The following is a 27,624-nucleotide window of genomic DNA, read 5'->3' on the forward strand; positions in this document are numbered from 1 at the left end:
ACAAACTCTTCCTTCTATAAATTGCTTGGGTCAGTGTTTCTATCACAGCAACAGAAAAGTGACTAATACAGTAACTGGTACCAGAGAGTGGGCTGTTGGCTGTGAAGAACATGACCCTGTGGGGTTTTGAAGAAATGTGGAAGACTTTGCAAGTTTGGGCTAGAAAAGTGGTTGGTTGCTGTAGGCAGAGCTTAGCAGGCCCTTCTAGTAAATGCCTGGAAGAAAGTAGTGCTGAGAGCAATGTAGTTCCAGAGGGAAATAAAGACTTAAGCAACAACTGAGATGTTTTGCCAAAGCATCTGACTAATGCTGCCCCATAGCTTAGAGCTTGACTGAGGTTAAGTTGAAAAGGACTAACTTTTTTGATTAGATTAGAAATGGTGGTGTGGCTGTCAATGATGAATATTATGCAGATCTACAGTGAAAAAAAGCAGGTGGGGCAGAAAGAAATACCGAATGTACAGTTTGGTTGGAAAAAGAGCACCAGAAAGCTTGATGTTAGAGCCAAGACATGTGCTGAAGGAGAGCCTCTCTTTGATAAGGAGATTAGAATAATTAAGGAGAAGCCTCTAGAGTTGCACTGGAACAATGGAAAGAGTATCCTCAGAGCAAGACCACACCCAGCTAAGCCTCCAAATTGTGAAAGAAAAGGCTTAAAGAGGCTCCTATTCTTAGAAAAACAAACTTCCAGTCAATGGACTGGAACTTGGCAGTGTCATTCACCTGGTGCTGGCTTTAGAGGCATGAAAGATGCAAGTGTGCAGGGGGTCATCAGTTCTTCCTCTGGGTCTCAGAGAGCCAACGAGGCCTGGCAACATGAAGCAGGGGTTCCTCCACATAAAGAAGGCCATTTTGTGAAGCTGTGACAGTGAAGCCTGGTTGGCAATGGAGACCCCAAGACCTTCATGATGCCAGAGCTGTGAGGCATCTGGCAAGAAGACCTGCATACAGGGAGTGGTACCAGCCTAAGAGAGAGATAGATGTTGCACGCATCAAAGCTGGAGAGGCTGAGCCATCTGAATCCTTTGGAAGTAGTCTGAGAAGTTGGAGCTACTGAATTTGGTGTTTGCCCTGCTGGTTTTCAGTCTTGTTTTGGTCCAGTATTTCCTCACTATGCCTCTAAGATTCCTCCCTTTTGGAATGGGGATGTGTACTCGGTTCCACTGTATGTTGGGAGTATGTAATTTGTCTTCTGGTTTTACAGGGCTTGCAGTTAAGCGATTTCCCTGAGTCTCAGAAAAGACTTTGGACTGTGAACTTTTGAGTAATATTGAGACTAGTAAATGGGGGTGGGCTTAGAGAATTCTTAAGCCTTGCCAGATCTCCAGTTTAGAATGTGGTGGTTTGGATGAAAATGTCCCCCATAGCTTCCAAGTGTTTGGACATTTTGTCCCCAGATGATGGCTCTGTTTTGGGAAATTTTAGAAGGTGTGGCTATCTTGGAGGAAGCACGTCACTGGGGGTGGGCTTAGAGAGTTCTTAAGCCTTGCCAGATCTCCAGTCGCTCTCTTGCTTCCTGTGCTCTCTTGCTTCCTTGCTTCTCTTAGCTTCTGCTGCTCCTGCTCCAGCCATCTCCAGCCACCATGCTTCCCCGCCATGACGGACTGTAATTCCCCTGGAACCATAAGCTCTTCCTTCTATAAATTGTTTGGGTCAGTGTTTCTATCACAGCAATAAAAAATGACTAATTCTCTCTCTCTCTCTCACTCTCTCTCTCTCTCAACCAACTAACCAACCACCACAAATAAAAACATGATTTTTAAAGGGAGCTTTCTAAGCTGGGCATGGTGGCACACACCTTTAATCCCAGCACTATGGAGGCAGAGGCAGGTGGATCTCTGTGAGTTCAAGGCCAGCCTGGTCTACATAGTGAGTTCCAGGAAAGCTGGGGCTACAGGGAGACCATGTCTCAAAAAAACCAAAAAAAAAAAAAAAGTAGCTTTCTGGGGCTGAAGAGATGGCTCAACAGTTAAGAACACTGGTTGTTCTTGCAGAAGACCCAGGTTCAAATCCCAGTACTCACATGGCAGCTAACAACCATCCATAACTCCAGTCCCAGGGGATCCAACAGTCTCTTCTGACCTCCACGGGCATTGCACGACACGGGTGCACTTACCTACATGCAGACAATACATGCATTCACATAAAAATAAATTAAATTGAAAAAAAAAACCTAAAAGTAGCTTTCTGTGCTGGGTATGGTGGCGCGACAGGTAAATCTCTGAGACTGAGGCCAGCCTGATCTATATAGCAAGTTCTAGGCTAGCTGTGACTACAGGGAGACCCTGTATATATATAGTAACTTTCTGAAACGTAACTGGTGTCCTAGTTAGCTCTCTGTTACTGTGATAAACACCATGACCAAAAGTGACTTGGGGAGAAGAGAGTTTCAGAGTTTCATTTTACAGGTCACAGTCCATCGTCAGGGGAGGCCAAGGCAGGAGCTCAGCACAGGAGCTTGAAGCAGAACCCAGGGAGGAAAGCTGCTTACCGGCTTATCCCCAACCCCAGCTTCCTTAGCTATCTTCGTTATACAGCCCAGGCCCACCTGTCAGGGATGGGCCTCTCAAGGTGGGCTGGGTCTTCCTACATCAGTTAGCAGTTAAAAAAGTGCCTCACAGACATGCCACAGGCCAGTCTGATGGAGGAAATTCTTCAGTTGCAGGTTCCACTTCCCAGGTGACTCTAGGTTTGTATCAAATTGACCATGGAAGCTAACTATGACACCTAGTAAACCACATAGGTAGTTGATTGACCTATGAAAAGAATCAGCAAGGAAGGGTGGGGATGGGGATGGACAGTTGTCTCATCGGCTAAGAGCCGTTCTCTTGCAGAGGACCCCAGTTTTTCAAGTGCTCACAACTGCCTGTATCTTTATCTCCATGTGGATCTGATGTCTCTGGCCTGCCCTGTCACCTGTACTCACATATCCACACACGAATACACATGCACAGACATAGTTAAAAATAAATCTTCCGGGGCTGGAGAGATGGCTTAGCAATGAAGAGAGCCTTGGCTGCTCTTGCAGAGGACCTGGGTTTGGTTCCCAGCATCCACATGATGGCTACCAACCACCTGTTACTTCAGTTCCACGGGATCCAACACACTCTTCAGGCACTGCATGTATGTGGTACACTTATATACATGCAGACAAAGCACTCATACATGTAAAATAAAAATAAATAAATCAAAAGTAATTTTTAAAAATCTGTCCAAAAAATCTTCTTTTAGAAGATTGTCTGAAAAAGAATCATCCCTGAAGTCATGTGTGGGGCGCTCACAATCTAGCACTGGGGTGGCTGAGACAGGATGACTGTCTCCAGGTTAGCTACAATGAGACCTTTCCTCTCTCTCCTCCTCACTCATTCCCCCCCCGCCAAAATCAGCACTGAGAAAGGCTCCTAGTCACCCCCATCCTCTCCTTGCACTGCCCTGATCAGGTAAAGTAGGACTGTCAATCAAAAATAGCAAAATAAGACCAAAGCTGAGTTTCTCACCTGCTCTGGGAAGGAAAGACATTTGCCCCCATTAGAGGCCTCCCAAGATGATAATTTAACTTTGAAAACCTCATAGCAATTTGGGGATTCCTGTTTGTTCTCTTACACTGTAGGACTTACTTCCAGAGGACCCATGTTCAATTCCCAGCACCCACATGGTGGCTGACCTGCCTCCTTAACTCCAGTACCAGGGGAATCTGACACCTTCCTCTGGCCTCCATGGGCACCAGGCACACAGGAGTTGCACTTACACAAGCAAATGTTAGAAATACAATCCAGGGTCTGAGGACACCATCCACCCTGCACAAAGAACACGAAGACAGATAAAAAGTAACTTGGCAAGGCAGATTTTACTTTTGCAAAAGGGTGCCTTGCTTAGATAGTCAGATGCAGCAAGTATACACAGGACCCAGAAGCTTGGGGGCTTTTTGTCCCTAAGGCAAGAAAACTGTGTCTTTCCTCCATTGGCTGGGGTCTGACTGCACAGTGTTTCCTGGTTGACCACTTTAAAATAATTGTTATGAAGAGAGAAGAGCTCCACTACCTCAGGCCATCAGGTTCAGGAATGTGTCGGGGCCTTTCCGTAAACAAAAGTCTTACAGGGTACGGTGGGATTAAAAGAATAAAATGCCTTATCATAAACCAAGTTCCAAGTTTTACAGGGCTTGAGAGAAAAGAGTAATACTTAATGTTTCTTTTCCTTTAGACTGGAAATCTTTTATTCCTAATGACATTAATGATAATGTTCATTTTAAAAGAATAGCCCAATATAGACAATTTTACATAACTCATAAAGGCAATACGTGATATTCATTTAGAATCAAATATAAGTTTTGACATTTGCACTTATGTTTATTGCAGCATTATTTACTATAGCCAAGAAATGACTTTGTTCATCAACTGTTGATTAGATTGTGCGCGAGCAGATAAAAGAAAAGTGTGGTCATTATACAATGTTTCTTAACACAGGCAAAGCGCTCATACACCTAAAATAAGTAAAATCTTTTTTAAAAATTGAAAATTGCATTACTGGGGTACTGGAGAGGTGGCTCAGCAGTTAAGAGAATTAACTCCTTTTGCTAAGGACCCAGGTTTGATTCCCAGCACCCACATGGCAGCTAACTGTAACTCCATTTCCAAGGGATTTGACATCATCTTCCGACCTCCGAGGGCATTGCATGACACCAGTGTACTTACACATATGCAGGAAATACACTGATACACATCAAAAATAAAAATAAGATATAAAAAAGGAGAAAATTGTGTTACTGGACATTGAACATAGGGCCTCACACATGTGAGCTATACCCCCAACCCAGGACCTTTTAATAACATAACATCCTTTCAATCATCAAGGACGTTTAGTCCCTGCGTTAGTGTATTACTTCTCCATCACTGTGACTAAAACAACAGCAGCGACAAAACATGACCAAGGCAGCTTATGGAAGGAAGAGTTTACTGGTCTTACTGTTCCAGGGAGTTGAGTCCGTCATGGTGGGGGAGCCATGGTGGCAGAGGGGGCCAGGGCAGAAAGCTGGGCACTCTCACCTTTAAGCAGGCACTGGAAATAGGACACAGCTGTTAACTCTCAAAGCCCAGCGACCACACCTGCGTGACCACACTTCCTAACCCTCTCCAAACAGTGCCATCTACTGGAGCCAAGCATTCAAATACTTGGACCTATGGGGCACATTCTCATTCAAACCACACTTGGGCTGTGTGGCAGAGATGGTGAGCAGGTTCTCCTGGGAGCCCACCTCATGGCCGCATCTCTGATGGGAGGCTCCCAAGTGTCTATTTGTTCAGAGTCCACCTCCAGCGCCTCTCAGGTGGTTGGGATATTTTCCTTTCCAGGTGCAGTTAGGAACTGGTGCATGTGCTGTAGTTTCTTTGAGAAGAACAAAGACTGTTTCTCTAAACACGTACTTGTGTTGTTGACTTGTTCCTTAGGAATCAGACCTTTGAGAAGTGGCTCAAGTATGATTACTGGGCAGGAAATTGTGGCTTCATTATTAGGCTAAATATCTGCTTTCTGACCTTTTGCCATGACTTCAGTTGTCAACTTGACACCCCTGGGAAGGGGGGGTTCTTAACTGGGAATTTCCTCCATTGGATTGACTTGTGGCCATGTCTGAGGGGCATTTTCTTGATTGTTGAGTGATGTGGGAGGGCCCAGCCCACTGTAGGTGGTGCCACCCCTGGGCAAGTGGTCCTATATTATATAAGAAAGCAAGTTGAGCACAGGCCAGAGGAGCAAGCCAGTAAGCAGCGTTCCTCCATGGTCTGTTCTTCAGCTCCTGCCTCCAGATCCCTGCCCTGTGTCCCCCCCCCCGCACTTCCCTCGAAGCCTCGTTCTGAGAAGTCCATCTGTCACTTGGAAGTGTACAACACAATAGGCCCTTTTCTGTACCTGTTTTTGGCCAGAGTGTTTTATCAGAGCAATAGAAAGCAAACTAGGACACATCCGTCTTTGCTTTTCCAGAGCATGCATTCCCTTCAGTGCATTTTCTGGACCCATTTCAACTTTGTTTGAAACAAGCTGTTGTAAAAAAAATTAAAAACCAGAATTCTCATTTGCAAATTGTTAAAAAGTTTCTGACCAAACTTACTTGTACACGTACAAAGTTTCAAGAAAACCTCATTAGAAAGTGCTTAGTCCACCTGTTCTCCTTTCTGTCATCTACATTTTCTTATTGCAGCTTTTAAAGAAAGATCTTGCTGCCGGGCGTGGTGGCACACTCTTGCAGTCCCAGCACTTGGGAGGTAGAAGCAGGAGGATCTCTGTGAGTTCAAGGCCAGCCTGGTCTACATAGTGAGTTCCAGGACAGCTGGGGCTACAGGGAGACCCTGTCTCAAAAAGACCGAAAAAAAAAAAAAAAAGATCTTGCTGTATCACGTCTCTTGGGGGTGGAGGGGGAGGTGGCATCTTTAAATCACAACTTCGGGAGCCTGGGCTGTAATGGAGATCAATGGCAGAGCACTTTGCCTAGCAACACGAGGTCCTGGGTTCTGTCCCCGGCACTGAAAATAAAAACAAAACAAAACAAAATTTCTGGGTAGGATCCTTTGAGATTTTCTGTTCCTCTCTGTCTCTCTGTCTCTCTCTGTCTCTGTCTCTCTGTCTGTCTCTCCTCCCCTCCCCCGTGTGAGTGTGTGTGTGTGAGTGTGTGTGTGTGTTAACTTGTTTACACCGGGGTGGAAAGTTCAATGCTCCTGCTTTTCAACTGCTTTTAAAAATAAGAACTTGCCTCCAGACTCCTTCCCAGCGGCAGGCTCAGTAGAAACACTGGAGAGACAGCGTGAGCCCCTTTCTGGGTCTCAGGAAACAGGCATTCCAGCGCCACACCTCAGCCTTGTCTGAGATCAGCAAAAACTGGGTCTGCCTTTCCTCCTCAGGAAACGACTCAGCGAGGTCACTGAGCGCTGCATAGGAAGGAGGTAGCCAGACTGCAGCCTAGAGGGGAACAGCTGCCATCTAGACTCTTAGGCCCCCAACTCAGGACACCTGTACTTGGTGAACAGCACTCATAGGAAGCGGAGATCTGGATCTGGGTCTCAGATCACCTCCAGAGGGGTCGCGGATGGTGGAGGAATGGAGGAAGCGTGCGGGAAGGTTCACTGGGCAACTCGTTTCCAGCCAGGGACCCATTGCAGGAGCAACAGGACCGCGGACAGCACCAAGCGGCGCACCGGGCGGGGGAGGCGGCAGCACCGCGGACAGAGCCAGGCGCCGCGGGGAGCGCGCTGGAGCCGCACCGGAGAGGCGGCCCTATCAGCTGATGGCTTACGTAGCTGGATCCCCACTTCGGTGAGGCAGGTCTGGGTGGGGGCGCCAGCCTGCGCTCCGGGGAGCAGCAGCCCCAGACGCTGTGGGGAGACCACACGGAGGGCAGAGGGTAGTGCCTGGACAGCAGGTGTGCGGCTTCCCCAGCACCGAGCTGCGGCCAGAGCCAACTGCCTGGGAAGGGCGGGGCAGGCGGGGAGCCACCGGGACCCGCGGCCGCTCTGACGCACCAGCCCCGCTCCAGGCACCCACCCCGCGCGGGGCCCACCCGGAAGATGCTCGGTTGCGGGGGGTCCGGACAGCGATCCCCGCCGAGGTGAGGAGCCCGGGGCATGCGACAGCTCAGGTGGGCCCTGGCTTCGACTCAGACTTACGCCTGCTTCCCGAGCCTCTGAGGACCACGGGGTGCGCGGCTTGCAGCCCAGAGCTCCCCTCGCTGCCAAAGCACCTCCTCCAGACTCCGCTCACCTGGCAGGAGGCTGCGGCCAGGTTCAGGGGCGCTTTCCAGAAACCTCTTAATTGGCCAGACGCAAACATCCAGATTGGCTCCGTGGCCACTTGAGTCTGGACGCCTTTCCACAACCACCCAGGGCAGGTGTCCTGAGCCAGTGATGGATCTCCCGGTGAACCTGACCTCCTTTCCCTTCTCCACGCCCTCCTCTTTGGAGCCCAACCGCAGCTTGGGCGCGGAAGACCTGAGCCCCAGCCCTCCTTTTCTCTCTGTTTTCCGCGTGCTGGTTTTGACCTTGCTGGGTTTTCTGGCGGCGGCCACATTTGCCTGGAACTTGCTGGTGCTGGCCACCATCCTCAGGGTACGCACCTTCCACCGCGTGCCGCACAACCTGGTGGCATCGATGGCCATCTCGGATGTGCTGGTGGCTGTGCTGGTCATGCCACTCAGCCTGGTGCACGAGCTGTCCGGGCGCCGCTGGCAGCTGGGCCAGCGGCTGTGCCAGCTGTGGATCGCGTGTGACGTCCTCTGCTGCACAGCCAGCATCTGGAACGTGACGGCCATAGCCCTGGACCGCTACTGGTCCATCACGCGCCACCTGCAGTACACGCTCCGCGCGCGCAAGCGCGTCTCCAACGTGATGATCGCGCTCACCTGGGCGCTCTCCGCCGTCATCTCTCTGGCCCCCCTGCTCTTCGGCTGGGGGGAGACTTACTCTGAGCGCAGTGAGGAGTGCCAGGTCAGCCGCGAGCCCTCCTACACCGTGTTCTCTACCGTGGGCGCCTTCTACCTGCCGCTCTGCGTGGTGCTCTTCGTGTACTGGAAGATCTACAAGACCGCCAAGTTCCGCGTGGGCTCCGGGAAGCCCAACAGCGTCTCCCCGGTGCCCGTGCCCGTGCCCGAAGCTGTGGAGGTGGGTGCTACAGCGATCGCTAAAAATAGTTGTCCTGCATCTGCGAAGGTTTTATCCCCAGGACACCTCCCCTGACGTTTGTAGAAAGTGGACCTCTCCGGTTTGGGGGAGGGGAGGGGAGGGGAGGGGAGGGGAGGGACGGAGGGAGGGATGCAGGGACGGAGGGATGAAGGAAGAGAGAGAGAGAGACAGACAGACAGACAGACAGAGACAGGATGTCACAGACTCTCGGTGCACTGGGTTCCTTTTCACAGAGCTACTCCCGCCCAGGGTGGTTTGAGCTCTGTGTTCTGCCGGGTCTACTGGCACTAAAGACCGCCGGTGGAAAACATCCCTTAGAACATCTGGAGACGTTGGTGTCTGCGGGACACTTTCTGCACTGGTAGGGAGTGTCGGGGAGAGAAGGTAAAATGATTGACAGGACCATTGGCACGAAGCCAGCACAGCGGCTGTGTTGAGTCCCAGGTCACTTTTGCAGATTATGGTGTCTCCTAGGTTATTGTCATGCTTCTGGTCCCCCACCCCTGTGAGATCAGAAACTCGCTGACTTTCCTATGGTCCCCGTGCTTACGTTTGTTATCTGCCTCTCCTGTCTCTGGGAGCGCTTTCTGGGTCTGTTCCTCATCAGGCCAGATGTGTGACTAAGGACTGCTTGTCTGCCTTCCTGCCTTCCATTTGAGTGACACTACAGGTCAGACAACTCCCTAGTTCCCTACAACTGGCACTTAAAGTAGACAACTTTTATCCCTCCCATGCATACTTTCCCGCCTTTTGTTAACTCTTAAGGACCTCACTCTGATTCAAGTTTCTGAATCAACATGAAAATGGGCTCCACACCTACCCCACCTGTTGGCAAGCATGAGTCTCTAGTCTTACTCCAGTGTTAAGGTAAAATCAGACCTGGGTGTAGTTCCCATTTTCTGTTACTGTGCTCTGGGACAGCAAAGTACTTTAAATGGCTGAAAAGGGTAAAGGATAATGGGTAAAGGATAATGGTGTTTACTGTGAAGAGCTTGGTCCAGGGGAGGAAAGACACATGCTTGCCACCCTTGTGGGATGGCTGCATTTCCACAGACATTTCTGACCAGATCCAGTCATTCAAACTTAGAGGGATCCTAAGTGTAAGTAGGGGAGGAAAGGGAGGGCATCATCTTAGAGTAAAGAAAGAAAAGGGTGTCACGGGCTGCAGGTCCGCTCACTGGAACAGTGGTCCTCAGCCAAGGGTGATGCTGCACCCTGGGGGAATGTTTGGAGGATGTGTGGACTCCCTGATAATTTCTACTAGTCAAGACTTGAGGGTTGTGTGCTGATGACTATAGTGTAGGTACCAGGAATCCTGCTGATGTGCACAGGATGACTTCACAGCAAAGAACTGCCCAACCCAGAGTTCACAGAACTGAAATTTGGAAAGTCCATTAGATTCTAAACTGAACAGGGAGAAGGTGATGACAAAGAGAATCAGAGCCTCCAACAAAGAGCTGAGCTCGGTTCCGATGTGAGTGCCCCCACTACAGCAACCTTAGGCCGCTGAACCTTTGGACCGCACTTCCCATTTCCCTGGTGATGCAGGGGAGAAACAGCATCCCCTAGAAGGTTCTCAGTCTCATTCATAAAAGAATTTAAGAACGGACCCAAACAGAAGCTTTAGAACAACTTTGTTAGAACTTTAAAGAAATATTCTCAGGGTAAACAAGCTGTGACTCTCAGCAGCTGCCTTGAGAAGGAGGATGGAGAGAGAAACCATGCAGGTTTAGAGCCTGTGTGGAAGTCAGACACATGACCAACTCACAGCCACATGGTGGGAGAGGAAAGTTTTAGAGAAAAAGTAAAGAAATACTAGATGCTAGGGGAAGCCCAAAGCATTAAAGAAAGCATGTTTAGAAAAGGAAAAGATTATGCTTTTACAAAGAATTTGGAAAAGTGGGCAGGCTTACGGAGATCTACAGGTCTGTGGCTGGGCTCAGAATCATTGCACTAGGAGGTGGGTTTCCAGGCAGGAAAAGTTCACTATCTCATTAACAAACTAGGTATTCCACCCATGTATTTAGCATGACTTAAGGTGAACCCGTCTTCCTAGGGGTGGTCCTATGACCAGGTGATTGACCAGTGAAACTGGAAAGGAGGGTCTTTGAACAGATAGACTAGAGATTTGATAGTCTTGACTTATGGGGCTTTTTGTTACTCTACTGGTAACAGCAGAACTGTAAACATCAGCTTTGGCAACCTTAGGAATTTAAACTACCACCCAGAATGATAGAGGTTGGTGTATGGTCCTCCTCTAGGCCTGGGTGGAGACCTGGCATTCCAAGCTATGAAAAAGGAGACGGGAGCAGTGGATTATCCACTTGAGATGACGTATTTTCTCTTCCCAATGAAGCTGCTTGCAGAATCTGGGCCACAAGCGACTTTTTCTTTTTTTCTTTTTCTCTTTCGGGTGTTGGGCTGCTTTCCCCGGCACTTTGGGCTTTCTTGCTCTCTCTTTGACCTCCCCCTTCTGCTCTGTGGCTGATTGCTGACCTCCATAACAACTGGCAAGTCTTTCTCACTTCCTTGTCTCTTCTCCCAGCCGCTGCCACTTCACAGCTTGTCTGCCCTGTTGTTTTTCTCTTAAACTCTAATAAAATTGTCCTCAGGCTTCCTGTCCAATCTGTTTCTAAAGTCTTTTCTTGGCGCATAATGAGACTAAGGATCCAAAAAGGGAATCTCAGTTTCCTTAGTAACGCACCCCAGCCCCGACTAGAGAGAAAACTAGCTACTTTCAAGGTCCCCACACAAGTGCTCTGCTGCCAGGACACCCATCAAGGCTGTGGTGGTTTGAATGAAAATGTCCCCCATAGGCTCCAAGTATTTGGACATTTTATCCCCAGATGATGGCGCTGTTCTGGGAGGTTTTAGAAGGTGTGGCTATCCTGGAAGATGCACGTCACTGGGGGTGGGCTTACAGAGTTCTTAAGCCTTGCCAGATCTCTGGTCGCTCTCTTGCTTCCTGTACCTGTGTGATGATGTGAGAGCTTAGCTTCTGCTGCTCCTGCTCTAGCCACCTCCAGCCACCAGGCCTCCCTGCCATGACGGACTGTAATTCCCCTGGAACCATAAGCTCATATAAGCTCTTCCTTCTATAAATTGCTTGGGTCAGTGTTTCCATCACAGCAACAGAACAGTGACTAGTACAAAGGCAAGCATGGCTTATAACCCACACCGTGCACCGTGAGAAGGAGGATCAATTCCAGTTCTGCGGCTGAGGGCTTCGTGGATGAGGGGTGCTATTGTCTTTCTGCTTCAAGGAGAGCTGAAGCAAAGCATTATGACATCTCTGCACACATGTGCACGCCCCCACACAAACCCATGCATGATGAACACACGCATACATACAAATGTATACAACACACACATACACACACACACACACACAGAGCCTCCTTTCTCTGTCAGATCACTTTCAAAAACGATGCCTTGACTCTGTAACTCTGTATACAACATGGAGCTATCTCTGTCTTTATGGTATGTTGAAGAGTTAATACAAACCCATCTTTCTGATGCTCCATGATGGTGGGTGTCCAAGTTTCTAAATGCAAGCTGTCACCAGCAAGCTGTGCCACCCGGGGAAAACACACCACTTCTGCCCAGCTTAGCTGCTGCATTTTATTTATATTTATACTGAAACCCTAAACCATGCCCAAAAATAAGATGTAAAATGGAGACAGGAGAGCCTTACCCCTGATGTAACAGGTGTCAATCTGAGTCCTGGGCATCTGCCGAAGCATCCAGGCTCTTCTATCCCAGGCAAAGAGCTGGATCGGGGTCATGTGCTTAGAAATACAGTTTATTAAGAGATGGAACATACTCCTGAGAATGAGTGTAGGCAAGTAGACAAGGGGAAAGTCCAGAAAGCCCAGACTGCAGAACCCTTCACAGTTGTTAATGTAGTACCTGCCAACCACTTTTTTTGAGCATGCTCCATTAGTTGTATGAAACCTGGGTAGGACTTCTTTCACATATTAATTTCGATGCAGCTTTCTTGAGTCTCTGATCGCCAGCCACACTTTCAAAGGATGAGGGAGTCACTGCTGAAGGTCTGAAGCAACAGGAGAAAGAGCAGCAAGTGTCTCCTGGGGAGAGGGAGAAGGCTGCCAACCAGGCCCAGCACCTGAGCGAGGCACAATGTTTGTCCCAAAGGTGCCGGTGGGGAGTGTGGAGTCCAGAGCCTGGGCCGCTGAGGTGGGAGTGAGTTGACACCCTCTGTAAGAGCAGTTGTTGCATGGGGGTTACTTTGCTGGGTGTTTATTGGTGAGTGTGGATAGGTTGACTTGTGAGAGCATCTTTTGAGACTCATTGTCCTAGATGAACAGCTTAGGTCAAAATTGATCCCAGGTCCGCAGACTTTCCCTGAGTTCCCTTAATGGGAACATTAAGTTCTTATTTTTTTTTCGCCTCCAAATTTTATTTATGTGGACAAGTGTTTTGACTGCATGTACCTAAGTACACCTGAGTCATGCAATGCCCACAGAGGCCAGAGGAGGGCATCAGATCCCTGGAACTGGAGCTACCCATAGTTTAGTCACCATGTGGGTCTTGTTCAAGCACATCTTCGGGAGGTAGCCTTCCCTGAGCCTTGTTCAAGCACATCTTTGGGAGGTAGCCTTCCCTGAGCCTTGTTCAAGCACATCTTTGGGAGGTAGCCTTCCCTGAGCCTTGTTCAAGCACATCTTTGGGAGGTAGCCTTCCCTGAGCCTTGTTCAAGCACATCTTTGGGAGGTAGCCTTCCCTGAGCCTTGTTCAAGCACATCTTTATGGTCCAGGTTTCAGCTCTATTGTCGGTTCTTCTTAAAAGTGACACTTCTGTGGAGATCTGTGCTAAGGTTGCACACCAAGGGGTGGGAGCCTAGTTTAATGATGGAGCACGCACCTACTGCGTGCAAAGTCCTGGGTTCACCTGTTGTACTAGGGAAGTGATAGCAAGAGTGAACAGGTGACCAGGAGATTGCAGGTTGAATCACACAATTTTATCCTTATTTATTTATTTATTTATTTATTTATTTATTTACATTTCTTTCTGTGCCTTGTGTATGTGTGCACATCTGGGAGTTGGTTCTCTTCTAACCGCTGGTGACGAAACTCAGGTTGTCAGGCAAGTGAGCTGAGCTATCCCACCAGCCCCAGTTTTATCCTTAAAGATTTATATTTTTTTCTTTTTAATTATGTGTATATATGGGGGTGTGCACCTGTGAGTATAGATGCCCCCAGAGTTCAGACGTGGGCATCAGGTCCCCTGGAGCTGGAGTTACAGGTAGTTGTGAGCTGCTTGCTGTTGGTGCTGGGAACCAAACCTGGGTAGCACCCTTAACTGCTGAGCCATCTCTCTAGCCCTGTTTTGCTCTTTAAAAATAATTTGTTAATTAATCTATAGAGAAAGCATTATATAGAAGCATTTATAACAATAAGAGACAGGAAAATCTCCCAAAGAACTCGAGAATTTCATTTTGATTGGGAAGACCAGTATCAACGTCCCCCGTGCCTCTTTAAGGCAGCGGGTCATCTTTCCTTGTAGTTTAAATATATTGTTTTACTCTGTATGAATCCAGGTACAACCTGAGCTATTACTTATGGGCAGACACCTAGATGATTGACAAGAGAAAGCTTAAGTCATGTTCTCAAGGGTTAGGCCATGGGAACCGGTTTGATGTGGCCCATGAGCTTAGGCTGTATAATTTGCTCTGTCCATGGACATGGGCATCGTTTGCTATGACAGCATTTAAATATTTTATTTATGACTTTTGTTTTATGTGTATGAACCATTGCCTGCATGTATGTAAGTGCACTCATGTTGTGCAATGCCCACAGAGAGCAGAAGAGGGTGTTGGATCCCTGCAATTGGAGTTATTGTTAAACACTGTGCTAGATAGCTTTAGTGTCAACTTGACACACCTGGGTTGAGGGAGCCTCAATGGGGAATTTCCTCTATTGGACTGGCCTGTGGCCATGTGTGAGGGGCATCTTCTTGATGAGTGATGTGGGAGGGCCCAGCCCACTGTGGGTGGTGCCACCCCTGGGCAGGTGGGCCTGTGTTGCATAAGAAAGCAGGCTGAGCAGGAGCTAGGGAGCAAGCCTATAAGCAGTGTTCCTCCATGGCCTGTGCTCCAGCTCCTGCCTCCAGGTTCCTGCCCTGAGTTCCTACCTTGGGCTCCCTGATGAACTTCGACCTGGAGTTGTAAGCTGAATAAACTCTTTCCTTTCCAAGTTGGTAGTGGTCAGAGTGTTTTGTCATAGCAATGAAGAAATAAACTAAGACAGCCACCATATGGGTGCTGGGACTTGAACCCTGGTCCTCTGCAAAAGCAGCCAATGCTCTTAACCACCAAGACATCTCTCCAGCTCCTGCTATGAGAGCATTTTAAGAAATGAAAACTTCCAGGCCAGGCGTGGTGGTGCATGCCTTTAGTCCCAGCATTTGGGAGGCAGAGGCAGGCCAATCTCCATGAGTTCAAGGCCAGCCTAGTTTACATAGTGAGTTCCAGGCCAGCTGGGACTACAGGGAAACCCTGCCTCAAAAACTTCTATTTTTCGACTCCTATGGACAAGGCCACTGTCTTTGGCAGAGTTTCCCCTGATGGAGGTTTATCTTTGAGCTCTTCATGAGGAAATGGAGATGGGTTATTGAGGGCTTTGGAGAACCAGATCTTGGAACAGCCTAGCTGATGTCCTGATGGAGCAGTCATGTAGGTTCTGGGCAAGAAGTCATTATATAATTTACATTTGTTATTCCTTTGCACAGAGTACTCGAAGATGTCCCTCCCTCCTTCCCTCCCTCCCTCCCTCCCTCCCTTTTAAAGACAGGGTCAGGTAGCCCAGGCTGAACTTGAACTCTCTGTTTAACCAAGGGTGAACTTGAGTTTCTGATTCTTATATCCTCTCCCCCGCCCCCCGCCCCCCAGTGCTGGGATTACAGGTATGCGCCACCATGCCTGGTTTATGTAGCTATGGGGATTGAGCCCAGGGCTTTGTATGTGCTAGGCAAGATTCTACCAACTGACTCACATCCCCAGTCCTCTGAAGATATTTCTCTAGCATGTTAAACAAGTAAATTACTTGGAATGCCTAGCAGAGTTTACTTTGTACCTCTTCTGTTTTGCTTAGGAACCAGATATGCTCTGGAAGGGGCCACAGTGCACACACTCAATTACTTGGTTTCTGGTGGGAAACCGGTTTTTTTGAGAGCAACTGGGTAGCTTATCACATGTTGTCTTAGTTTGTTCTTCATTGCTGTGACAAAACACTCTGACCAGTACCAACTTGGGGAGGAAAGGGTTTATTTGTCTTACATCTCCCAGGTCGCAGCTCATCAGGGAGCCCAAGGTAGGAACTCAGGGCAGGAACCTGGAGGCAGGAGCTGGAGCACAGGCCATGGAGGAACACTGCTTACAGGCTTGCTTCCCTGGCCCCTGCTCAGCCTGCTTTCTTATGCAACACAGGCCCACCTGCCCAAGGGTGGCACCACCCACAGTGGGCTGGGCCCTCCCACATCACTCATCAAGAAGATGCCCCTCAGACATGGCCACAGGCCAGTCCAATAGAGGCAATTTCCCGATTGAGGCTCCCTCAACCCAGGTGTGTCAAGTTGACACTAAAGCTACCCAGCACACATGTCAAACCTGGCTTTGTCCACTTATTTATTTGTTTTTTTGTTTGTTTTGTTTTCAGTCTTTTTGAGACAGGGTCTCCCTGTAGCCACAGCTGACCTGGAACTTGCTATGGAGATCAGGTTGGCCTCAATCTTGCAGAGACCCACCTGCCTCTGCCTCCCAAGTGTGGGGATTAAAGTGTGTGCCACCATCCTGGCTGCCCTTTTATTTTATAATGTAGTTCTTATCTGAAAATGATCTTCAGTTGGCATGTGTTACCAGGATACAAAAGTTCTGATTGATGGGGCCGGAAAGACGACTTAGTGGCCAAGAACACTGGCTGCTCTTGCAGAGGACCCGGGTTTGATACCCAGCACCCACATGGGGCCTAACAACCATCCATACTCCAGTTTCAGGGGATCCAACACCCTCTTCTGACTTCCACCGACATTGTACAACACAGGTGCACTTACATACATGCAGGCAGTACACTCATACACATCAAATAAAAATAATAAAACATTAAAAAAAGTTCTGATTGAGGCAAAATCTAAAGCAGTCACAAAGGTTTCCTTGGTGGCTGGGGAGTAGAGTTGCTGGGTTATGAAACTTCTGTGACTGGATAAAGGAGAAAATATTGCTGTGTCACCACAGCATATGGGTAGGAAGATGCTGGGTAAGTTCCGATAGCAAATGGGGATATTCTAGTTAGTTTCTACTGCTGGGATAAACAAGCAACTTGGGGAAGGAGGGATTTATTTCATCTTACAGGTTATAGTCCATGATCAAGGGAAACCAATGCAGGAACTCAAGGCAGGATCTTGAAGTAGAAACCATGGCAGAGGATAGTTATTGTCTTGTTTTCTTTTTTTTCTTTTTTAATTAAAATTTTTTTTTCAAATATTTTTATTAATTCTTTGAGATTAAAAAAATATTTTATTATTTTTATTTTATGTGTATGAGTGTATTGCTTGAATGTATGTGAGTGCACCCGTGTCGTGCAATGCCACGGAGGTCAGAGGAGGGCTTCTGATTCCCCTGGAACTGGAGTTAAGGACGGTTCGTAGCTGCCATGTGGGTGCTGGGAATTGAACCTGGGTCCTCTGCAAGGGCAGTCAGTGCTCTTAACCGCTGAGCCATCTCTTCAGCCCCTATTTTTTTTATTTATTTAATAACCACATGATTAGAAGAAGCATTTCATTATAGCTTTAACATATTCAATAACAATTTCCAGAGCAAAGATACATCTCTTTCAAAAGTGGCTGTAAATTTTTAGGTTCACAGTTGAATTAATACAGTTATACAATATTGAACTCAGTATAAAGCCCAGGAAAGATGCTGGCACCGGGACGCAGGAGGCTACGCAGCCCAGGGCAGCAGAGGGAAGCTTGTTCTCTTTAGCTTGCTCAGCTTTTTCCTTTATAGCCAGGCCCACTTGCCCAGGGGTGGCACCACCCACAGGGGGCTGGACCTTCTACAATTAGCAATTAAGAAAAATGCCCCACAGAATGCCCACAGGCCACCCTGATGGAGGCAAGTCTTCAATTGAGTTAACAAACATGATTAGACTATGAGGCAGGACGGGGACAAAGTGTTGGTTGGTGCATTAAGTGGGGGCATGGCTCAGTCAGTGTTACATTTGTTTGTTTGTTTTTAAGTTTTATTTATTATTTTTATGTGTATGAGTGTATTGCCTGCATGTATGTGAGTGCACCCATGTCGTGCAATGACGCAGAGGTCAGAAGAGGTGTCGGAGTCCCCTGGAACTGGAGTTAAGGACAGTTCGTAGCCACCATGTGGGTGCTGGGAATCGAACCCGGGTCCTCTACAAGAGCAGTCAGTGATCTTAACCGCTGAGCCATCTTTCCAGCCCCGTCATTTGTTTTTTTAAATAAAATTTTTGTTTTTTGAACTCACAGAGATCTGCCTGCCTCTGCCTCCTGAGTGCTGAGATTAAAGGCATGCTCCACCACGCCCAGCCCTTAAATAAAATATTTTTTGCACAGCTCATGTGGCCCACGCTGGCCTGAGCTCTGTGTGTAGCCAAGGATGACCCTAAACTCCTGACCCCCTTGCTTCCCCTTCCTTCTCCAGTGCTGGGATTGCAGGTGCGCCCAGCACTCCTGGTTCATGTAGTGCTGGGGATTGAGCCTAGGGCTTGGGGCACGCTAGGCGAGCATTCTACCAGCTGAGCTCCGTCCCCAACCTCAGTGTGTTCTTAACCCAAGGAGCTGTCATGGAGACTCAGATCCAGCTGGACATGTGCCCTCTGCAGCAATTCTTCTGGAGTTCCTGTGGGGTTCCAGGACTTGTTTCTTATGTAATGCCTTCATCTACACAGTGTGGACCTTCTTGGCTACAAACGCATGAGGATGGTGGTGCTTTTTATCTGGACCCAGACCTGATCTGTTAAACTCATAGGCATGTCACTGAGGTGAAAATCTGTCTTCTCACTACTTGAATAGATCTATTAAATAAAAACTTCAGATCTTTAAAAGTTTGCTGCATAGCCACAGATTGGCCTTTCATTATTTTCTTTTATCATCTGGCATAAAAATGTCATTTTGCCTATATGTGTGTCTGTCTGTCTGTTTGTTTGAGACAGGATCTCCCTATATGTCTCAGGCTGGCCTGGGGTTCCTTATGTAAGCCCAAGTTGGCCTTGAACTTGAGACTCTCTTTCCTCAGCCTCTAGAGTGGATAACAGGCATGCACCCTCCCCAGCAACAAATTATTTTGTTAAAGATTTCCCTAGGTTTAATTTTTTTTTTTTTTTGGTCTTTTTGAGACAGGGTTTCCTTATAGTCCCAGCTGACCTGGAACTCGCTATGTAGATCAGGCTGGCCTTGAACTCACAGAGAGCCATCTGCCTCTGTTTCCTGAGTGCTAGGACTAAAGGCATGAGCCACCACACCTGGCTGGGAGCCATATCTTGCTTTGAGTCCCAGCCTTTACTTTCTAAGGCTGTCTGGAAGTGTCTAGGCTCATATTAGGTATCTTCTAAGTGGTCAGTGTCACACTTGAATTTACTTCTTATTTTTGAGTCTCTATAGGAAGAAAAGACCGAAGTTCAGTTGACAGCTTCCGTTCTGCCTGGATTGCCCGGATATTTTTAGGAATCTGTCTTCTGCCTTACAGGTTTGTAACTTCACTAGTCCATAGCAAGGGCATCCGCAGTCGCATCTTGTGGTCTGTGCTCTACCTCTTTGTTTACACTGCCACAGTTGGATTACATAACTCTTCTCTACCTTTAAACACCTTTCCATCTGAAGGCATTTCAATTCTGGCTGGGACAGGTATGGGTAATGACAATTAGTTTTGATATTCTAGTGGAATTTCAGATTCTGTGGCACATTTCTGTCCTTTTCTCTGAAGTTTAGAAATATTCTCCCAATGCCCTTGACCCTGGCCTAGGCTTTACATTTACATTTTATAGATCTGACTTCGTGTCTTGGGATTTTACAGTATGCTGTATTTTCCCTGAGAAAACCTTGAAAGGGCAGTTCATTTAAGAGGTCAGATAAAGCTTCCAGAACACACTAGAGAGAGACCCAGGAGGGCAGTGTTGTAAGGCCTCTGTATATCAATTAAAGTAGCTGACTGTGGAGTTGGAAGATGGCTTAGTGGTTAAGAGAGCTTGCTGGTCCCACAGAGGACCTGAGTTCCGCTCCCAGCACCCATGTAAGGCAGCTCACAACTCCAGTCCCAGGGGATCTGGTGCCTTCTTCTGGACTTGAAGGGTACCTGCATACATATACACATACACACACACATATGCATACATACATAAATAAACTTAAAAAAAAACAGAAGCAGACTATACAGGTTAATTGTATAACGATATTTGCCTCTGACATGTGGCCTATAACCTTATACAAAGATCTAATCAGTTGGGGGCCAGAGAGATAGTTCAGCTCTTGCAGAGGATCCAAGTTTGATTCCCAGCATTAATGCCAGGCAGCTCACAACTGCTTGTAACTCTAGCTCCGGGGGATCCAATACACACACACACACACACACACACACACACACACACACACTCTAAATCTTTTTTTTTTAAGGTCTAATCAGTTGCCTAATGATGGATTGCTCAGCCAAAATCTATAGTTACTTGAAGCAGGGACCTCAGTTTGATGATCTTGTATGAGGACATCCTTCCTTGTTTGCAAAATATCTAGAATAGCAAAATATCATTAAGCACTAAGAGCCCAGGGGACCAGCCAGAACCCAAGAAACCAGCACCATCTGGCTGCAGGTGTTCCAAAGCATGAGGAGCCTGCAGTTGGGGTCCAGTGAATGCATCTTGCATGGAGGATGCCATGGCAGTTCCTTGAAATGACTTCAGTGCAGCCTCTAGAGCCGGACAACAGTGATGCAACCACAATCCAGGGACTGGTTAAAAGACATGCTCCATTTATGGCCTGAGCACCAGGAGCAAGTCCTGTTGTCACACACAGTCCCCACATAGAGAAAGTGTGGGTCACCTACGGGAACTCGGGGCAGTGGGGCTTGGGGCTGGAGGTTGCTCAGAGGAGCCGAGGATGACACCATCGGTAGAGTGTGGGTATTGGCTGTGGGTTCTCAGAGGCACGTTTCTAAGGTGGATCTGGTCTGATTGGCTGGCTCTCCTGTGAGGGCTGATGATGGCTGACTCGTTTGCAAGTGTGAGCTCACAGAGCTGTGCTGTCCTTGAGCAGCTGATGGGCTTAGACAACTAACAGGACTCCTGGTTGCCATAGCTACCGAACAAGTCTTTCCCTACATTTATGGGAACGTTTTTATTATCACCACGTGGAGCCTTCCTCTAACCCGTAAGTCTGCTTCTGTTTCCGACTTGAGCATCCTGAGGGCGCTATCAGGTTCAGGAGACAGTCTGTAAGTCACATGAAGCCACACTTCCCAGCTGAGGGTCTCGGTCCCCTAACTGTAGTACCACAACGCAGGGTAATTTACTGATTGTCAATGCCATCAATGAGTAGGTGGGGATTAAGTAAGTAGGTGATGGATGTAAGAACATGCTAGGTTTGTAGCAAAACTGTAAATAATTATTAAGCGTCTTATTTTAGAAAAAGAAAGAGAGCTCTAACAAGCAGGTGTCTGGCCCCAAAGAACTCATTTATTGGGAGGGGGAAGATGGATTATAAACCTAGAAACTTAAAAAAATACTTAATGATTTTATTTATTTTTAATATTTTATTTGTTATTTTTACTTTATGTGTATGAATGTATTGCCTGCATGTATGTGAGTGCACCCATGTCATGCAATGCTGCAGAGGTCAAAAGAGGGCTTTGGATTCCTTTGGAACTGGAGTTAAGGACGGTTCGTAGCCACCTTGTGGGTACTGGGAATCAAAACTGGGTCCTCTGCAAGAGCAGTCAGTGCCCTTAACTGCTGAGCCATTTCTCCAGCCCCTTAATGTTTTTATTTTATGTGTATGAGTGTTATGCCTGCATGTATATAAGTGCACCCATGTCATGTAACACCCACAGAAGTCAGAAGAGGGTGTTGGATCCCCTGAATCTGGAGTTTTGGATGGATGTGAGCTGCTGGACGGGTACTGGGAATCAAACCTGGGTCCTCTGCAAGAGCAGCCAGTGCTCTTAACCACTGAGCCATTTCTCCAGTCCAAACCTAGAAACTCTTTGTGAATCTTAAATTGTGAGATATGTGTTTGTCTTAGTTAGCTTTTCTGATGCTGTGATAAATACCAAAATCAACTTCCTCTAACAGTCCAACACCAACGACACTGAGGGACATCAGGGCAGGGACTTAAGGCAAGAACCTGGAGGCAGGAGTTGACGTACAGACCATGGAGGCACACTGCTCACTGGCTTGCCTTGGCTTGCTCAACCACCTTTCTTATGTATCCCAGGCCCACCTGCCCAGGGATGGTGCCACCCACAGTGGGTCGGGCCCTCCTGTATCAATTAGCAATCAATAAAATGTCCCGTAGACATGCCCACAGGTCAAGCTGATGGGTGAAATTTCTAAATTTCCCATTTCCCAGTTATGACAACCGTGCTAACAACCAAGATTAGCTGTCACAGTGTTTTAATGCATTTTAGGGAGGAGGAGGGGAATCTGGTTTGATCTGACTGCTCACTTGGCTCTAACCTTATTCTCTCTGTGAATCTGCTAATGAGTGTTAACCTCTTACGGTAATTGATACGGGCTCCCCTGCAGACTCGGTTAAGTGCTTCAAGGACAGTGTTTTCAGTCAGTGACCCTCTCGCTCCTGTAAAGGGAGTTGGTGTTAAACATCTCACCGGAAGGTGGCCTGGGAGAAGGACGCCACATTTCACATAGATGAGTGTCCTGATTAGGTTTTATGGTCAACCTGACGCAACCTGGGAAGAGGGACCCTCAGCTGAGGAATTTCCCAGATCTGACTGGCCAGTGGCCAGGACTACGAGGGATTGTCTTGAGGATGGTTGGTCAGGCTGCTGTGGGCAGCACCATCCATTCAGGTGGCTCTGGGCTGCATAAGAAAGCTGGCTGAGCGTGAGCCAGGGAGTGAGCCAGCAAGCTGCATCCCTCCATGGTTTCTGAGTGAGTTCCCTCAAAGACCGACTGTGACCCAGAAGTGTGAGCTGGAATAGACTTTTTCCTCCCCAGTTGCCTTTGGTCATGGTTTTTCTCACAGCAACAGAACAGAAGTTCAGCCAAGATGAGAAAAAATGCTTTTCTGAGATATGTGGAGCTCTGCAACTAAATATGAAGAATTTCTGCTGCAAGTCAAACACATCCCCAGCACCCCAGTGCAATGGCTCCCCCAGGCTCCCCAGCACCCCTGTATCTCCAAAACCCTTTTGTCTCCAAGAACCCCTATGTCCCAGCACTCCCATGTCTCCAGTACCCCTGTGTCTCCAGTACCCCAGTGTCTTCAGTACCCCTATGTCTCTAGCTGTCCCATGTCCCCGGCACCGCCATGTCTCCTCTCCAGCATCCATTGTCCCAGGACCCTCAGTGTCTCCAGCATCACAGTGTCTCTAGTCACCCTATTTCTCAGCACCCTGCATGCCCAGCACCCCCTGCATGCCCAGCACCCCTGTACCTCCAGTACTACTGTCTCCAGCATGTCCCCATTTTGGCTCATGAACAAGTGTTAAGAGAGACACAGACTTCCTGGGTGGGGGAAGAGTCCAGACAGAATTCTTTTTCCATTGGTGTCTTTGGACATTGGAGGAATGTTCTCAATAAAGTCGTTTTGAGGCTGTATTTTATTTCAGAAGTTAAGTTTCTCTGTTACTTTGATGCTGAAAATGTAACCTAAATATTGTTCTTGCTTCTTTTATGAATGATTTCCTTGGAATGCATTTCTAAATACAAACTAATAAAATCACACAGGTAACTATGGCTCTGTCGGGGGTGGGGGGGTGACGTACAGAAATAAGAATTTTACTTCCAAATCTGTTTATTTAAAAAAAATGTTTTTGATCTTTTTGAGACAGGGTCTCCATGTAGCCCCAGCTGTCCTGTAACTCACTATGTAGACCAGGTTGGCCTTGAACTCACAGAGATCTGCCTGCCTCTGCCTCTCAAGTGCTGGGACTACAGGCGTGCACACCCGGCTTTATTTTTTTTAATTTTTTTAATTAAATTTTTGTGTGTTTCATACAGAAAATCATCTTTATACCCCTTCCCGTTTGACACCCTCCCATAGCCCCCCGACTGGAGTTCATACATTCTGTCATTTGTATTAAGGCCTATTATGTAAAGTTAGTGTCTTGAGATGTCCCTCGGTGCAAGTTTATCCACCAGGGTTTAGTCAGTCTATCTAGAGGCCCTCCCTTCAAGATCAGCTCTTCCTCACCCAGCAGTAATCAGCTGCCAAGAATTCTTTGACCAAGATTGGGGCCTGCTGTTCATTTCCACAGTTCTGTGCTGGGTTTTTGTCTGCGTACATTTGTGTGAGTCTTATGCATGCTGACACCATTGCTGTAGGTTTGTATGAGAAGGTCCCAGGTGCCTATTGGAATATTTCCGTATGGTCATGCACCGCCTCCCTGGCTCTTACAACCTTTCTGCCTCCTTTCTGCAATATGGTCCCTGAGCCCTGGACCTCAGTTCAGGAGTCCTGTCCGAGGACCTACAGTCTGCAGACTCTTATTCTCCATGTTTTGGCCATTTGTGGCCTTTTGTGCATGAGGGAGCTTCATTGATGAGCGTTGAAAGATGCATTAGTGCTCTCTTCATCCCTTGTTCTATGTTCCATGAGCCTTAGGTGTAGAGGTTCATCCTGGATGCGCCACTTAGGCTTGGGCAATACATAGACAATCTCTGTGTGTGACCAGCGGTATAACTCTGTAATAATCTGTTGAAAAAGAAGCTACTTTGATGGGTGGTAACCGGGATACTTGTCTGTAAATTTAAGGATCCATATTTTGCACCTAGTAAGAAATTACATTTGTCTAGGGATGTGACAGCCTTGGGGTTTTCTCTAAGATCTATGACCTCTCCTGCTATGTGTATTTGGCTACAGTACCAAACATAAGTTTCCTCCCATTGAGTGGGCTTTAAGTAATGGTAGCTGTTGATTACCCCCAAGATAAAAGTGCCACTATTGCACCGATGTCATTTGCTGTGCTGGTCACTGATGTGGTTTTTAGGCCTTGAAGCCGGGGTTGGACCATCGATTGATGCTCTCCCTTAGCAGCTTGTGTAGTGCTCTCCAAAGCTGTGAGAGCTGCCTTCAGGGGAGGGGGCTTCCAGGACAGTTCCAGCTCCATTATCCAAATCCTGAGTCCAAAGTATGTCCTCTCTTCAGCAGTAGGGTCTTAACCATCAAGTTCTGGGAGGCGATCAAGGACTGTGGCAATAGCCTGTGTAATTTTGGGAGTCTCTTGGACCACCTTGGCCAACAACCGAAGGAAGGTTTCTCCTGTCGGGCCCTGTTTCTTGCTATGTAGCCTTCAGCTGTACATGTCGACTCATGTAGGGATATTGTATATATAATTTTTCAGTAGGTTTTTGGACTAATGAGAGTCCCTCTCTGGCTTTTTATACTAGCTAGGCACTATTTATGTCTCCTCTTTCTCTTCCTGTCTTATCCTCCCTCCCTGCCCTTCCCATTTAGAGTGTCCCCATTTCCCCCATTTCTCCCTTGATATTTTTTGTACGCTATGGTCCCACCTCTTTTGAGCTCATTCTTCCCATTTCTGTTTTTAAAAATTAATTAATTATTTATTTTGTGTGTGTGTGTGTGTGTGTGTGTGTGTTTGTGTGCATGCACTCAAGGTCAGAATAGCAAGTTGGATCCCCTTGAACTGGAGTTACAGACAGTTGTGTTACATCTGTGTCATATCACAGGTCCTGGGAACTGAACCTCTGCAGGAGCAGTCCATGCTCTTAACTCCTGAGCTATCTCACCAGACCCCCAAATTTGTGTTTTTAAGAGCTGTGTGATATTATGGAATATATGTTTCAAATTTTATCTCCTTTTAAATTGTACAAGAGTTGATGTTTCCCTGATTTTCAGCACATGGCAGCCAGAGGAGTCCACATAAGTGATGGTCCATGCACTGTAGACAGAGCAGTCCACATAAGTGATGGTCCATGCACTGCAGCCAGAGCAGTCCACATAAGTGATGGTCCATGCACTGCAGCCAGAGCAGTCCACATAAGTGATGGTCCATGCACTGCAGCCAGAGCAGTCCACATAAGTGATGGTCCATGCACTGCAGCCAGAGCAGTCCACATAAGTGATGGTCCATGCACTGCAGCCAGAGCAGTCCACATAAGTGATGGTCCATGCACTGCAGCCAGAGCAGTCCACATAAGTGATGGTCCATGCACTGCAGCCAGAGCAGTCCACATAAGTGATGGTCCATGCACTGCAGCCAGAGCAGTCCACATAAGTGATGGTCCATGCACTGCAGCCAGAGCAGTCCACATAAGTGATGGTCCATGCACTGCAGCCAGAGCAGTCCACATAAGTGATGGTCCATGCACTGCAGCCAGAGCAGTCCACATAAGTGATGGTCCATGCACTGCAGCCAGAGCAGTCCACATAAGTGATGGTCCATGCACTGCAGCCAGAGCAGTCCACATAAGTGATGGTCCATGCACTGCAGCCAGAGCAGTCCACATAAGTGATGGTCCATGCACTGCAGCCAGAGCAGTCCACATAAGTGATGGTCCATGCACTGCAGCCAGAGCAGTCCACATAAGTGATGGTCCATGCACTGCAGCCAGAGCAGTCCACATAAGTGATGGTCCATGCACTGCAGCCAGAGCAGTCCACATAAGTGATGGTCCATGCACTGCAGCCAGAGCAGTCCACATAAGTGATGGTCCATGCACTGCAGCCAGAGCAGTCCACATAAGTGATGGTCCATGCACTGCAGCCAGAGCAGTCCACAGATGTGATGGTCCATGCACTGTAGACAGAGCAGTCCACATAAGTGATGGTCCATGCACTGCAGCCAGAGCAGTCCACATAAGTGATGGTCCATGCACTGCAGCCAGAGCAGTCCACATAAGTGATGGTCCATGCACTGCAGCCAGAGCAGTCCACATAACTGATGGTCCATGCACTGTAGACAGAGCAGTCCACAGATGTGATGGTCCATGCACTGCAGCCAGAGCAGTCCACAGATGTGATGGTTCATTACTGCCCACGTTAGCCAGCCACAGGTGTGATGGTTCATTACTGCCCATGTTAGCCAGCCACAGGTGTGATGGTTCATTACTGCCCACGTTAGCCAGCCACAGGTGTGATGGTTCATTACTGCCCATGTTAGCCAGCCACAGGTGTGATGGTTCATTACTGCCCACGTTAGCCAGCCACAGGTGTGATGGTTCATTACTGCCCATGTTAGCCAGCCACAGGTGTGATGGTTCATTACTGCCCACGTTAGCCAGCCACAGGTGTGATGGTTCATTACTGCCCATGTTAGCCAGCCACAGGTGTGATGGTTCATTACTGCCCACGTTAGCCAGCCACAGGTGTGATGGTTCATTACTGCCCATGTTAGCCAGCCACAGAGCTCCGCTCCATTCAGGTGTTCTCTCTGACGGACAAGCCAGTTCCTTCTGATCACACTTGATGGGTACAGCCTTGAAGTGGGTGGACTTAGCCAGACAGACCTGCCAACCTAGTCTAGTTGCTCAGAGGATCTTAGCTCCTTGAACACAAGTGTTGTGATTCTCCTTCTAAAGGTGCTGGAGCCTGGGACTGTGGCTCAGTTGTGGATTGTTTGCCTAGCAGTCAGGGAACCCTGGGTTCTACCCCAAGCATGTCCACTGGTGATGCATGCCTGTAATCCCAGTACTCAGGAGGTAAGAAAAAAGAGGACTAGGAATTCAAGGCAACCCTCAGCTATATAGCAAATTTGTGACCAGCCTGTACTACATGAGA

At 47.9% G+C, this 27,624-nt stretch overlaps 1 protein-coding gene across 1 annotated transcript in view; it reads left to right on the plus strand.

The window, feature by feature from the left end:
* Window positions 1-7,312: 7,312 nt before the first annotated feature.
* Htr5a (5-hydroxytryptamine receptor 5A) overlaps window positions 7,313-27,624 on the plus strand; it is a 25,298-nt gene continuing 4,986 nt past the window's right edge. Inside the window, exon 1 of the mRNA XM_008847260.1 lies at window positions 7,313-8,645. Within this exon, the coding sequence (XP_008845482.1) occupies window positions 7,893-8,645 (753 nt within the window). The 5' untranslated portion in view covers window positions 7,313-7,892. The remainder of the gene's footprint in view (window positions 8,646-27,624) is intronic.

This window comes from Nannospalax galili, unplaced genomic scaffold, assembly GCF_000622305.1.
Source record: "Nannospalax galili isolate Female #2095 unplaced genomic scaffold, S.galili_v1.0 scaffold302, whole genome shotgun sequence".
Lineage (NCBI taxonomy): Eukaryota > Metazoa > Chordata > Mammalia > Rodentia > Spalacidae > Nannospalax > Nannospalax galili.